General features: G+C 33.5%; 1 protein-coding gene across 1 annotated transcript in view; it reads right to left on the reverse strand.

Moving 5' to 3' along the window:
* Positions 1-602: 602 nt before the first annotated feature.
* Asz1 (ankyrin repeat, SAM and basic leucine zipper domain containing 1) overlaps positions 603-12,097 on the reverse strand; it is a 38,571-nt gene continuing 27,076 nt past the window's right edge. Inside the window, exons 9-13 of the mRNA XM_004658577.2 lie at positions 11,945-12,001; positions 10,842-10,951; positions 5,275-5,380; positions 4,373-4,486; positions 603-755 (exon numbers count right to left, since the gene is read on the reverse strand). Of these exons, the coding sequence (XP_004658634.2) occupies positions 603-755; positions 4,373-4,486; positions 5,275-5,380; positions 10,842-10,951; positions 11,945-12,001 (540 nt within the window). The remainder of the gene's footprint in view (positions 756-4,372; positions 4,487-5,274; positions 5,381-10,841; positions 10,952-11,944; positions 12,002-12,097) is intronic.

Below are 12,097 nucleotides of genomic sequence, written 5' to 3' on the forward strand. Positions count from 1 at the left end.
ATTTTTTTCAATTTTATTTACTTATTTGAGAGAGAGAAAGAGAAAAGGGAGAAAGAAAGAAAGAAAAAAATGAAATATGCACACACATGAATGCCTTTTTGCCTTTCTGTATGCACATGCATCACTTTATGCATGGGTACTGGGAAATTGGACCCAGGCCTGAAAGCTTTGCAAGCAAGTGCCTTTAACCATTAAGCAATTTCTCCAGCCTAAAGAAATTTCTTTTTATGTAATAATAGAAAGGAAAATATTAACTAAAATAAATATTAGCTTGTTACTCCTCACAAATTCTGTCAGGTTCTCTATGACACGTGAACACACTATGTTAATGTGAATAATATCAAACATTTATTTTTCATGTGATTTAGTCATATTCAAACAAAAGAAGTATGCATATCTTATTGCTTGATCGAAATTAACATAATAATATAATAAACCATATAATTTAAACTGAAATCACACTCTAAAGAAAATTGTTTTATGTTATCATAATTTTTCCTATGGAGTATGGACAAAGAAGTTATGTTATACCACAAATGATTAAAAGCAAAGCTAGGAGAAGTTGAATAAGATATACATGTATAACTTTAAAAATTTCGGGATTATTTTTTCTGGAAAGTTAGCTTGCAAATGAAAAGCAACAGCCCAAATCCGCATACTGTAACAGTTGTCCTCTTCACAATTTTACTCTTCCATGTAGATACTTCCTCTAATAATGGTATGTGAGTTGGATCACTTTCCCGGTCATTCTGCATCTAGTATTTCATGTGGAAAAAGAATTAATGTACAATGCAATGAAAATAAAAACATATCTGATTTGAAAAAAACATAGATCCATCGTGCTAAATTTGATTTATACATAAGCAACTCAAGGCCTCCGTGGCAGATTTAAAGTGAACACTTAGGTTTTTTACCAGTATCCCATTACTGCTAATTATTAGTTTTACATGGATAATAAATATTTTTAGAGGTTATCACATGCTTTTCTATCATGATATAAAGTTCCTTTAATGTCAATTCAGTGGTTCTATTTTATCTACAAGGAATAACACCTAATATTTAGTCCCTTCTGTACTAAATGTCAAATCCTATGCTATAAACGAATAAGCTATAACGACAGCAACACTATAATGAATGAAGCTTAGCAAACACTGGAATATATTTTAAATGTAACAGTAAAAGCAAATGTCACTACAAACTGAAGTGGTTCATTTAGCACTCTTAGCAATGACAGCACATGACCTAGACAGTTTCCACATCCCCACAGATAGGCCTTTTGTGGTCAACTCCTTCCTCCCCCACCACCCACTGTGTCTGTAAAAGGGGCAGTAAAAGGGGCATGGGGAGAAGTAGGAGAGAAGGGAAAGAGAGAGATGGCTGCTGGGGTGGGACCAGAGTGAAAATAAGCAGAAACCAAAAGATCCTGGAAGATAAAAAGAATCAGGCACATTCATGGAGTGATATTTACTAGAAACATCCTGTGCCAGAGTAGAGATATAAATACTTTCAACATTAGTAGGGATAATGATTTCTAAATTCTACATTGTAAATATTTAATTTAAAGTCGGCAATATTAATTTAAATTTATAGCTGAAAAATGGGCTGCAATGCCAATCTCATTAATACTGTATTCTTGGTCTACTTTCCAAATGGCTTCATTCAGCAACAGATTCCTTTTTGACACTGATGCACCATTTACAGTCATTCCTTTTATTATCCAGTTACTTAACAATGACTTTTTGACAGGAGATGGCAGTGTGTTGTTTGAAAGAGACTGATGTGGTGTTAAAGGCCAACCTTGACCTCTCCCACCCTTTCTTTGTTACCTCCTTACACTTATCTGTGATAACATGTATATTTTAAAAAATTCCTATTGGTAAACTGTGAAATATCACAAGCTTAACAAGCATGATAGTATATTTGCAAGAATGGAAGCCTTTATAGTTCCCTAAATAAAATCTCATTAGGATGATTATTACTTAAGGAAGAATAATTTAGAAAACTAATCCATTAGCTTGCTCAAAAATTCTTTCTTGGGGTGGAGGGATGGCTTAGTGATTAACACATTTGCCTACAAAGCCAAAGGAGCCAGGTTCAATTCCCCAGAACCCATGTTAGCCAAATGCACATGGGGTGAATATGTCTGGAGTTCATTTGCAGTGGCTGGAGGCCTTGGTGCACCCATTCTCTCTCTCTCCCTCTTTCTCTGTCAAATAAATTAAAAGAAAATTCTTTCTTTACCAAAGAACTGTGTCTGTTATTATTACAGACAAATTAAGGTTTTCAAAGCTAGTCTTTACATAGAAAATTTTAAATTCCATGTAGAGAACACACACACATACCCTTTCATATAGCAAAGAAAGAGGGAGATTCCCTTTATGGGCACACAAAATTAGCATAAATGTTATGATTTCTGATGTTTTATGTTGTTTTAGAATCAGGTAAGTCTCTTGGCAGTATTTCTTCATTTCAGTTACCTCAGAAAACTCTGATTCTCCGTAATCTCACTTCAGTTCTCTACCCACTCTCATGCTTTTAGTTAGAAAAATCAAATTAGTAACCACTCCTGAGGCAAAGAAGTTTTAAGGAACTTCCTACTATTAAAGTAATGCTTTGTAGGAAGTTTCTATACAGAAATCCTTCCGGTTTTTCTTTGGATTTCCATGAAAAATATCATGCTAAATACAATTAATACCACTTTTATTCAATTTTTCTAGATGAGATAGAGGTAATGAGGATGAATGGTGCTATAATTTTTATATTGTCAGCAAGTTCAGGTTCTAGCTAGATTGTGTAGAGCAGGTGCCTGATATATAGTAGGTACTCAACATCTGTGAAAGAATAAATGTCTCTTATAATACAACTTCTAAGATGCTCTCACTAGAAAGGAGTTATTTTCTCTCTGGACTTGAAATCTACAAATTTCTCCATTTGAAATATCTTTTTCCCACTATTATAGAATCTGTTCACCATTTCCTTGTGACTTTAAAAGGTTTCTTTTGATTAAACATTTATGTTAATAAGTAGAATGATGAATTACCTTGAGCATGTATAAAGTTTACTTTGAGGATAATATTTCTGGTAAAATAGTAGTAAAATGCATTATATTATTATATGCATTTTAGGTTAAGACTATAAAAATTAATGCTTAACTTTCATATCAGATATGTCACAAAGCTGTACAATCATCAAATTTACTAAGTAGACGTGAACTTAGATGTGAGTTCTTTAGTTAACTCATAGTGTTTTCCTCTATCTTTAACAAAGACTACTATTTCAGAAACTTACATATTTGTATAGCCAATTTTCTTCAAGGAAAATAATTTGTTCTTAAATCCAGATATATATTCATATATCTTCTATATAAATAAAAAAGAACCTAAAAGCTCAAAATCTAACAGTAGTTAAATTATAAATGATAATAATAGAGTCTAGCCAGCAGAATGAATATTCATGTATAATCCTATCTCATTAACAGAGTTAGTAAATATTTCATATTGGCCTTTTTGCATCTACATGATTATATGTAACAAGTAATGTACAAATAATACTTTAATAAGTACATATTTTATTTTAATGTTTTTCAACTAGCTTCATATTATTATTATTATTTTGTTGCTGAGGACTGAACCCAGGGCTTAGGACATGCAAAGACACCATGTACCACCGAGCTACACTGCTAGCCCATGGCTGCCATTATTATAACAAATAAGCATACTATAATTTATTAAGGTTTTTTCCTAGTATAGAATAACTTTGGTAATATAATTTTAAAATCAACAATTACTGAAATATACTATTTTTATAGTTTTTGGCTCTTCTTGCCAGCCTGCTTTTCAAAGGTGTTGTACAGGTTTTACATAAGAAATGTTTCGTGAACCCTAGCTAGAAAGACTATCACTGCAGTAGTGCCTTTTTCTTGTAAATCAAGAGCATGGAAAGGCATACTATTTTCTTTCAGCAAGCATTTCTTTTTAAAAAATATTTTATTTACTTATTTGAGAGAGAGGGAAAGGGAAAGAGAGGGAAGAAGGGAGAGAGAATGGGTGCATCAGTGCCTCTAGCCACTGCAAATTAACTCTAAAGGCGTTTGTCACCTTGTGCATCTGGCTTATGTGGGTAGTGGAGAACTGAACCTGGGTCCTTTGGCTTTGCAGGCAAGCACCTTAACTGCTAAGCCATCTCTCTAGCCCTAGCAAGCATTTCTTTAATGACCAACCGTGCCATATATATTCCTCCCCGCTTTGGAAACCTCTTATTCACTCCTCTAAGTATTCCATTTGTTGCTCTAGTCAGAATTGCTTCATTGTCTAAGATCTAGCTGTGAAACATTTCCCTCAGTTCCCAATCCTTGCTAATATTAAGTATATACCTTCTGAATTAAGTCTTTCAGTTTGCAGACTTCACCACTCAAATCTTCAACATTGTTAACTAGTTCTTCACAAACTGAAGTAAAATTTCTGGGAGAAGCCCATTCTAGTACTATCTGTTAATAAAAGTTATATAAGATGTATATTACTTTTTATATCATTTTACAAAACATAATACATAAAATTATACAATAGTCTAAAAATGCAGTTATATGATTGAAAATGGTATTTTTTGTTCAGAATAAATCCTGGTACCAAAGAAGAAGTTAGTGATTTTTTTTTTTTTTTACCAACAGTTCAATCAGCTTGCTACTTAAGTTTCATAAGTATGTATATATATTTTTCTATGAGGAAATGAAATTAGTAGTAATATATTATATATAAATCAATTTGTGAATATTTTAAAAGTGGCGTAATTTTCATGCTAGTAGTATGTAAGAATCATAGGGAAGCAAGTCTGATTAAAAATCTTTCACTATAGACAAATAGCTAAAACCAAATAATATGCAAAACTTTAAAAGTATGCATTTTCAAGTTACTACCTAAACTGTGATAATTCTAAAATCTTTATTTTGATATAGTGTTTAAATAACACTTGATACACCCTTCTGTTTCAACTTTCACTTGGGTTTCCTTAACCCCTTAAAAACACATGACAAGTCAAATACATGGATAAGTTTAAATTTTGGATAGGCTCATTTTCCTTTGTGTGGGGGTGATAACATAAAGTCTTTAAGTTAATTAGCATGGAGAATAGTAATATTAAGCAAATTTTATCATTTTAGATCTTATGTTAAACAATGATATAATTTCACCAGATCAGACTGTTTAATGAATTATTATGAACTTATCTGGATTGTTAGTCAACATTCACACTTCTCACTCAGCACCTTCTGTAGAATACCTTATGAGAGTTTACAGGTAGCTCAGTGATGATATTCTGCACAGCTGTTATTAGATGGCCACATTGTTTATTTAATTTCAGAAGGAAGCTGAGGAACTCATCACCACTAAAGAAGACAAACAGTAATCACTTAACAATAAGTTATTTCATTCTACAAAATTTCTCATAAAATTACTTCCTTTTGAATTTTTTTAAACTAGCCAACATATGTTTGGAACTGAAATGTGAAATTCATATAAAGAAAAAACAAAAGTCTTCCACGTCTTGAGAATGTCAAGTTTTCTTCTTCCCTTTTCTTGAGTGCTGAGATTAGAACCCATGGCCTTGCATATGCTAGGCAAAAACTCTACCACTGAGTTATAGCCCTTGCCTCCACCTGAACATCTCAAATTTCCAAATGTAATACAAGTGATACAGCCATCCCATTACTAATATTTAAAGGAATCCACAAAGAAGGAAGATAAAAGAATCAATATTTGAGTATGTGAGGCTACCCACCCAAACTAGAAGGCAAGACCTTATTGCTGAAGATACCACCTGCTTGGGCTTCAGTTCCTCTGAACTGAAAGTGGTCAATATCACTGACAACTGACCCATTGGTAATGAAAGACTTAAGATATAAATATAACAAATGTGTACACAATCTATGCAATGTGAATTAAAATATTCTGACAAAAGAAACTTTAAACTATAGACTTCTGAGTTGATGCATTAATAGATTTAACACATTGTTACGATGCCACTATTACATAAATTATTCAATAGCATTAGTGTAACAAAGTCTCCAAAGTTTTTTTTAGGTATATAGAACAGCTTAATCTAAAGTGTAAGTGTAAAGCAAAAAGGTTCTAGTCTAGCAAATTCTGATAAACAATAAAATGAATCACTTTTCCTGATGTTAAGTTTGCTTTATGTAGTAAAAACAATCAAGCCAATAGAATCTGAATAAAACCTCAGAGCATTTTGGATTTTGAGCTTTGAGTGTTCCACAAAAGTCTATGCAAGTATTCCAAATATGAAAAACTCCATAATCTGAGGCATTTCTGGTCCCCAGCACTTCAGATAAGGAATACTCACCTGTACTTGTGCATGCACGAACACACATATCTCCCACATACATACATACATACACACACACACACACACGTACACACACACACACACACAAAGAATACAAATCAGAGGTCTAGACTATGTCTACACAAATATGCCCAGTCTTTATTAACACATAATCAAAAGCAATTCAATGGAGGAGTTATAACCTTCTAAATAAATATCAGTTGAACAACTGGACATTCACTGGCCAAAAATGAACCTCCACCTGTACTATTTTTGTTTAATTTATTTATTTGAGAGTGAGACAGAGAAAGAAAGAGGCAGATAGAGAGAATGGGTTCACCAGGGCCTCTAGCCACTGCAAACGAACTCCAGATGTGTGCACCCCCTTGTGCATCTGGCTAACGTGGGCCCTGGGGAATCTAGCCTAGAACCCGGAACCTTAGGCTTCACAGGCAAGTGCTTAACTGCTAAGCCATCTCTTTAGCCCTGCCTGTACTTTTATAAAAATGAATTCAATATGTGCTATGGACTTTAATGTAAAACTACAGATCTCCTAGGAATAACAGGGAAACATTCTCTAATTTCTTAAATTTGATACTAAAAGAATGACCCATAAACAGAAAATCTGATAAATTGGACCTTATTATCATGATGAGAAATTTGGGGCTAAGTAGGTGACTTCACTGTGGCAGGCTTCTGTAACCCCAGCATGCTGATGGAAAGTAAAGACAGGAGCATTTCCCAGAAGCTCACGAAATGCAGCAAATAATAACAGAACAAAATCCAGCAACAGAAATCCTTCCTCACATGAGGTGGAAAGGTGAGGACTGACCCCAAAAGTTGTTTTCTGACCTTCATATGTCCACTGTGACATGCATGTACCCACTCTCACCTGCATTATCTGCATCCTCACAAGAGTGTGCATGTGCATACACACACACACACGTGCACACACAAAGAAAAAATTTTTTTACTCAAAGAAAGACTGGGAAGACTGATTGTAACTATCCGAAGAATTAAATCTTAATGGATCCTAAAACTATCAGTATTAAAATACAAATGGTCCAATGAATTAAAACAGTTTGCAAAAGAAGAAAAAAAACATCAATGGCCAACAAGTACTTAAGAAAATGTTCACATCCTTAGCTATGAGGGAAATGCAAATTAAAACAACTTTGATACCATTTTACCCAGTCAGAATGGTTATCTAGAAAACAGACAACAAATACTGTTAAGGATGTGGGTAAGAGTAGCTCTTATCCACTGCTGGTGGGAGTGCAAACTAGTACAGACATTATGGAAATCATCATAGAGATTTCTCAAAAGTTAGATTAGACCTACCATATGACCCAGTCATACCACCCCTGGGTATATATGCTAAGGACCCCACACTCTATTAAAGAGATACTTGAATGTCTATGTTTACTACACCTCTATATATAATAGTTAAAAATTTGAAACAGCCTACATGGCCAGTGAAAGATGAATAATTACATATACACAATAGAATTCTATTTAGCAGTAAGGAAAACTAAATTATGAAAAATGGATGGATGGGCTTAAGAATTAAGAATTTTATTAAGTGAAGTAATTCAAATTCAGAAAGACCTAAATCACATGTTCTGATACATGAGTCTTAGCTTGTAATTCCTCTAAGTATGTATATCTACGATGACAAATGTGGATAAAACCTATAAACTGTAATCAATAGTGAATAAAGAAATGAGCTGGAAGAGGGTGAATGGACAGGCAATAGCATGTATGTGACATGTAAACAGAAGGAAGTACAATGTAGAGGAGATGGAATTGGGGAGAAGAGGAAAAAGGGACAGTCGGAGGGATAAAAATCAATAAAAACAAGTTATATTTGAAAATGCCTAAACAAAAAATAGAAAATAGGGAAAAGTCACAAAGTGGTATTTTTTTTTCAGAGAAGAAACACAGATGTCAAATAAGACATGAAAAGAAGTCTCAACATCATTAACCATCAGTAAGTACAAGTAAAATAAAACAAAATAAAATTATAAGCTATTACTTTTTATCTATCACCGTGGTTCAACATATTGAAAAGTGATCACTCATACTTTGTTGGTTGGGATATAAGACGATATTATGCTGGAACCAAAAAGGAAACTAGCTCCCTCCTGCATATCCCTGATATTGCTGGAAGAAAGTGGTCACCAACAGCATGAATAAGCAGGTGACCCTGCAGACTACAAATCAACCAGTCAGATAAGTACACATTTGTGCAATACTGACACACAGACTCTGTAGGCAACCAATTGTTCTCTGATTGGACATAAGACCTGCTCAGTGGGAGAGAACTCATTACCTGGTACTGGAAACAAAGCCAGATTCCTAGTCAGGAAACTCATAAAAAAAAAAGATAAAGCCCTCACGTGCCCTCTGGAGATGAGTGGACTTGCACGCCAAAACTCTCTCAAATAACTTTGCACATCCACTTCAACCCAAGCTGCTCTCAATCTTGGTGGAGAATCTGATTTATTTTACAGATGGGAAAAAGGAGCAGAGTCAAGGTCCATCTCCAATAAGACAAGAAGATAACTGACTGCCCCAAGACTTGCCCCCTCTTCCATGTCTGCCAGGGCCCAGGAAAACTTGCACTGGAAGTGGCACCATGAACACTGCTCTTACTGCTATTCTGACTACTAGCTCCAGTGTGATGTTGACAGACATGGTGATCAATCAAAACCTATCAAAGCAGAAATCCAGGGGCTACAAAAACTCAACACTAAATAGACTGCTAACAGGCCTGTACTGTATAACAGGGAACATTGCAGAAGAGTAGCCAGAAATATTTTAAAAGCCACAGAGTATGTGAGAATATGTTGAGGTATGGTTCCCTCACTATCACACTGGGACTGACTGAAGCCTTCATGACCCCACAGTAAATCCTATAATGTCATAGAGGTGGGCCCCAGGAAATGGATATAGGGGAGAAGGAATGAAAGAATATGTTTTTTGTTTTTTTTTTTTAAAGACAGCACTGACATTTTGGAAAACAGATGGGTATTTTGTTGTTGTTGTTGTTTTGTTTTGTTTTCAAACTCAACATGCACTTACTATACAACCTAGAAAATGCCCTCTTGAGTATTTTTCCAAGAAAGAGGAAGCTTGTTTTCTAAAAGAATTTTGCAAATCAATGTTCACAGCAACTTTATTTGAAACAACAATAACCTAAAAAAATCTACTCAAATGGCCTTTAATAGGTAAGTGGTTAAATGAAATGTATAAACATACCATGAAATACTGCATTGCCACAAACATGAATTAACTATTTTATTAGTAATGCAACAACCCTGATGAACCTCAAAGAACTTACATTGATTTTAAAGTAAACCTCAAAAGGAGGTAAGCTACATGATTCTATTTATATAGCATCAAGGAAATAACATCATTATAAAGATGGAGAACAAATTATTGGTTTATAGATTATTAGGGATGTTTTACTTAAGTGTGGCCATAAAGGGGTTTATGATGAGTGGGTCTTGTGGTACAGTTATGTTAAATATTGATTGTAATAGTAGTTACATAAAAATTACACAGTTACATATATGCATACACTTGACTGCATGTATATAACTATTGAAATATGAATAGGCTCTTTAAATTGTACCAATTTCAAATTTCTTGTTTTCATATTACATTATAGTTGTATAAGGTATTAACTTTTGAATAAACTGATCTAAGGATATATAAGACCTTCTTTATTGCTTTGAGTTATGTGAATGTATAATTAAGACAAAATCTTAGTTATTATTTACTATTATATTGATATTAATAAAATCACAATATTTTCAAAACAATTGAAATTACTAATAATCAGTATCCAACAAATTTGTAATATTGGAAATTAAGCTCACATATTGATAATATTTTTCTCCCACAGTAAGGTGAGGTAGAAAATAGAGCTGGACTTACATGAGGAATGCTTTCTTTTTGAATTAAGTGAAAATTTTACTACTTTTCAATTTGATATCTTATCTAAAGAAGGTAAGAACTGTAGTAGGAACAACAAGGTATCTTTTATATGGTATAATTTAGCAGGATGCAATAAAAAAATCTCAAATGTTTATATGTGAGTTACTAATATTCATAGTTTTGTTTCTTCATAAAATAATGTTATGAAAATTAATTTCATAAAATGTATATATTTATTTTTTAAAAATATATTTTACTTATTTGAGAGAGACAAAGAGGCAGATAGAATAGACACACTAGTGACTATAGCCACTGCATTAGAACTCCAGACCCATGCTCTACCTTGTCTGGCTTTATATGATTACTGGGTAACTGAACCAGGGTCCTTAAGCATTGCAGGCAAGCACCTTCACTGCTGAGCCATCTCTCCAGCCCCATGAATGAATGAATGAATGAACCTGAACCCATGAATGAACCTGAACCTGGCATATCCCATAATCACTCAGATGTTAAGCTAAATAAAAAATTGTTCTAAACAATATTGATGTAAATGAATATATTTTTACCTGATTTCCAACTTTGCCACTTCAGGTAACTCTCCAAAATTTATCTCTTCCACCTCCAGTTCTTTAAGAGCAGCCAGAATTTTCTGCTGATCTTTACTGGTAATTCCATTCTAAGGAGAAATAATTTTAAGGTGCGGTAAGAGAACCATACTTTAATAATTATATCTAGAAACTATTAAAAAAAACTTTGTACTTGAATTTTCATCTTGGAAAATAGACACGTTATTGGAAAATAACATACTATATATTTATACTCTGCTCGTGCTGTAACAATGTTAGTTACATCACCAAAATGACTAAGCCATATAGTTAACTACAGTCATGTTTCTGTGCTGTATAACAACAACTGTGATACACTATAGAATACATTATTAGATTTTAATATGTAAGGGGTGTGGGAGAAAATGGGTGCATCAGAGCCTTCAGCCACTGGAAACTGCAGACACATGTACCACCTTGTGCATCTGGCTTACGTGGGTCCTAGGGAATCAAACCTGGGTCCTTTGGCTTTGTAGGCAACCACCTTAACCTCTATGCTATCTCTCCAGCACTGTATTCTACTTTTAAACTAAAATTTCCACCCTGGATTTAATGTGGTAGTAATGCTTATTTTGCATTTTAGCAAAATTTGCCACATATTTATGGACCCAGCAAGATCATTATTTTTTAAATATTCTATTTATTAATATACCTAATAATTCCCACAAATATTTTTAAATTATTCGTAATGCTACATGACCAAAGAACTAGTCCTGATTGCTTTGTGAACTCACCAAAAGGCTTACTATTTGGAAGATACACATTTAGGAAGGACCACATTAAAAATCACCTTTTCTTCCTAAGTAGCTGGTTTTATAAATCTACTATACCAGTTTATCATGATAACCTTTCAAAGAACACACAATTCTAAGTTTCTCAATGTTGTTTAAGTAACAATACTACAATAATATTTTAAATATAATTATCCATTATCCCCTCTAATCAAGAACATAGCAGAAGATCCGTAAGTTTGAGATCCTGGGATTTTACAAGTAGAAGACAAAAGGACCTATAACCTAAAGACATCAAAGAATCTATCTGGAGTTTCTGAAAGTTTTACTAACCTTTGTAAGCTCATCTTTTTTCATAGACAAAAGGTGTCTTAAAGTTATATCTCTTTCCTGTACCAAATGAATAAAATACTAATTTTCAATAAAAAGTACAAAGAAAAATAGGTGAAAATACATCTTAGTCAGTTGTATGCATCACTCAGAAAC

This window comes from Jaculus jaculus, chromosome 10 (assembly GCF_020740685.1).
Source record: "Jaculus jaculus isolate mJacJac1 chromosome 10, mJacJac1.mat.Y.cur, whole genome shotgun sequence".
Lineage (NCBI taxonomy): Eukaryota > Metazoa > Chordata > Mammalia > Rodentia > Dipodidae > Jaculus > Jaculus jaculus.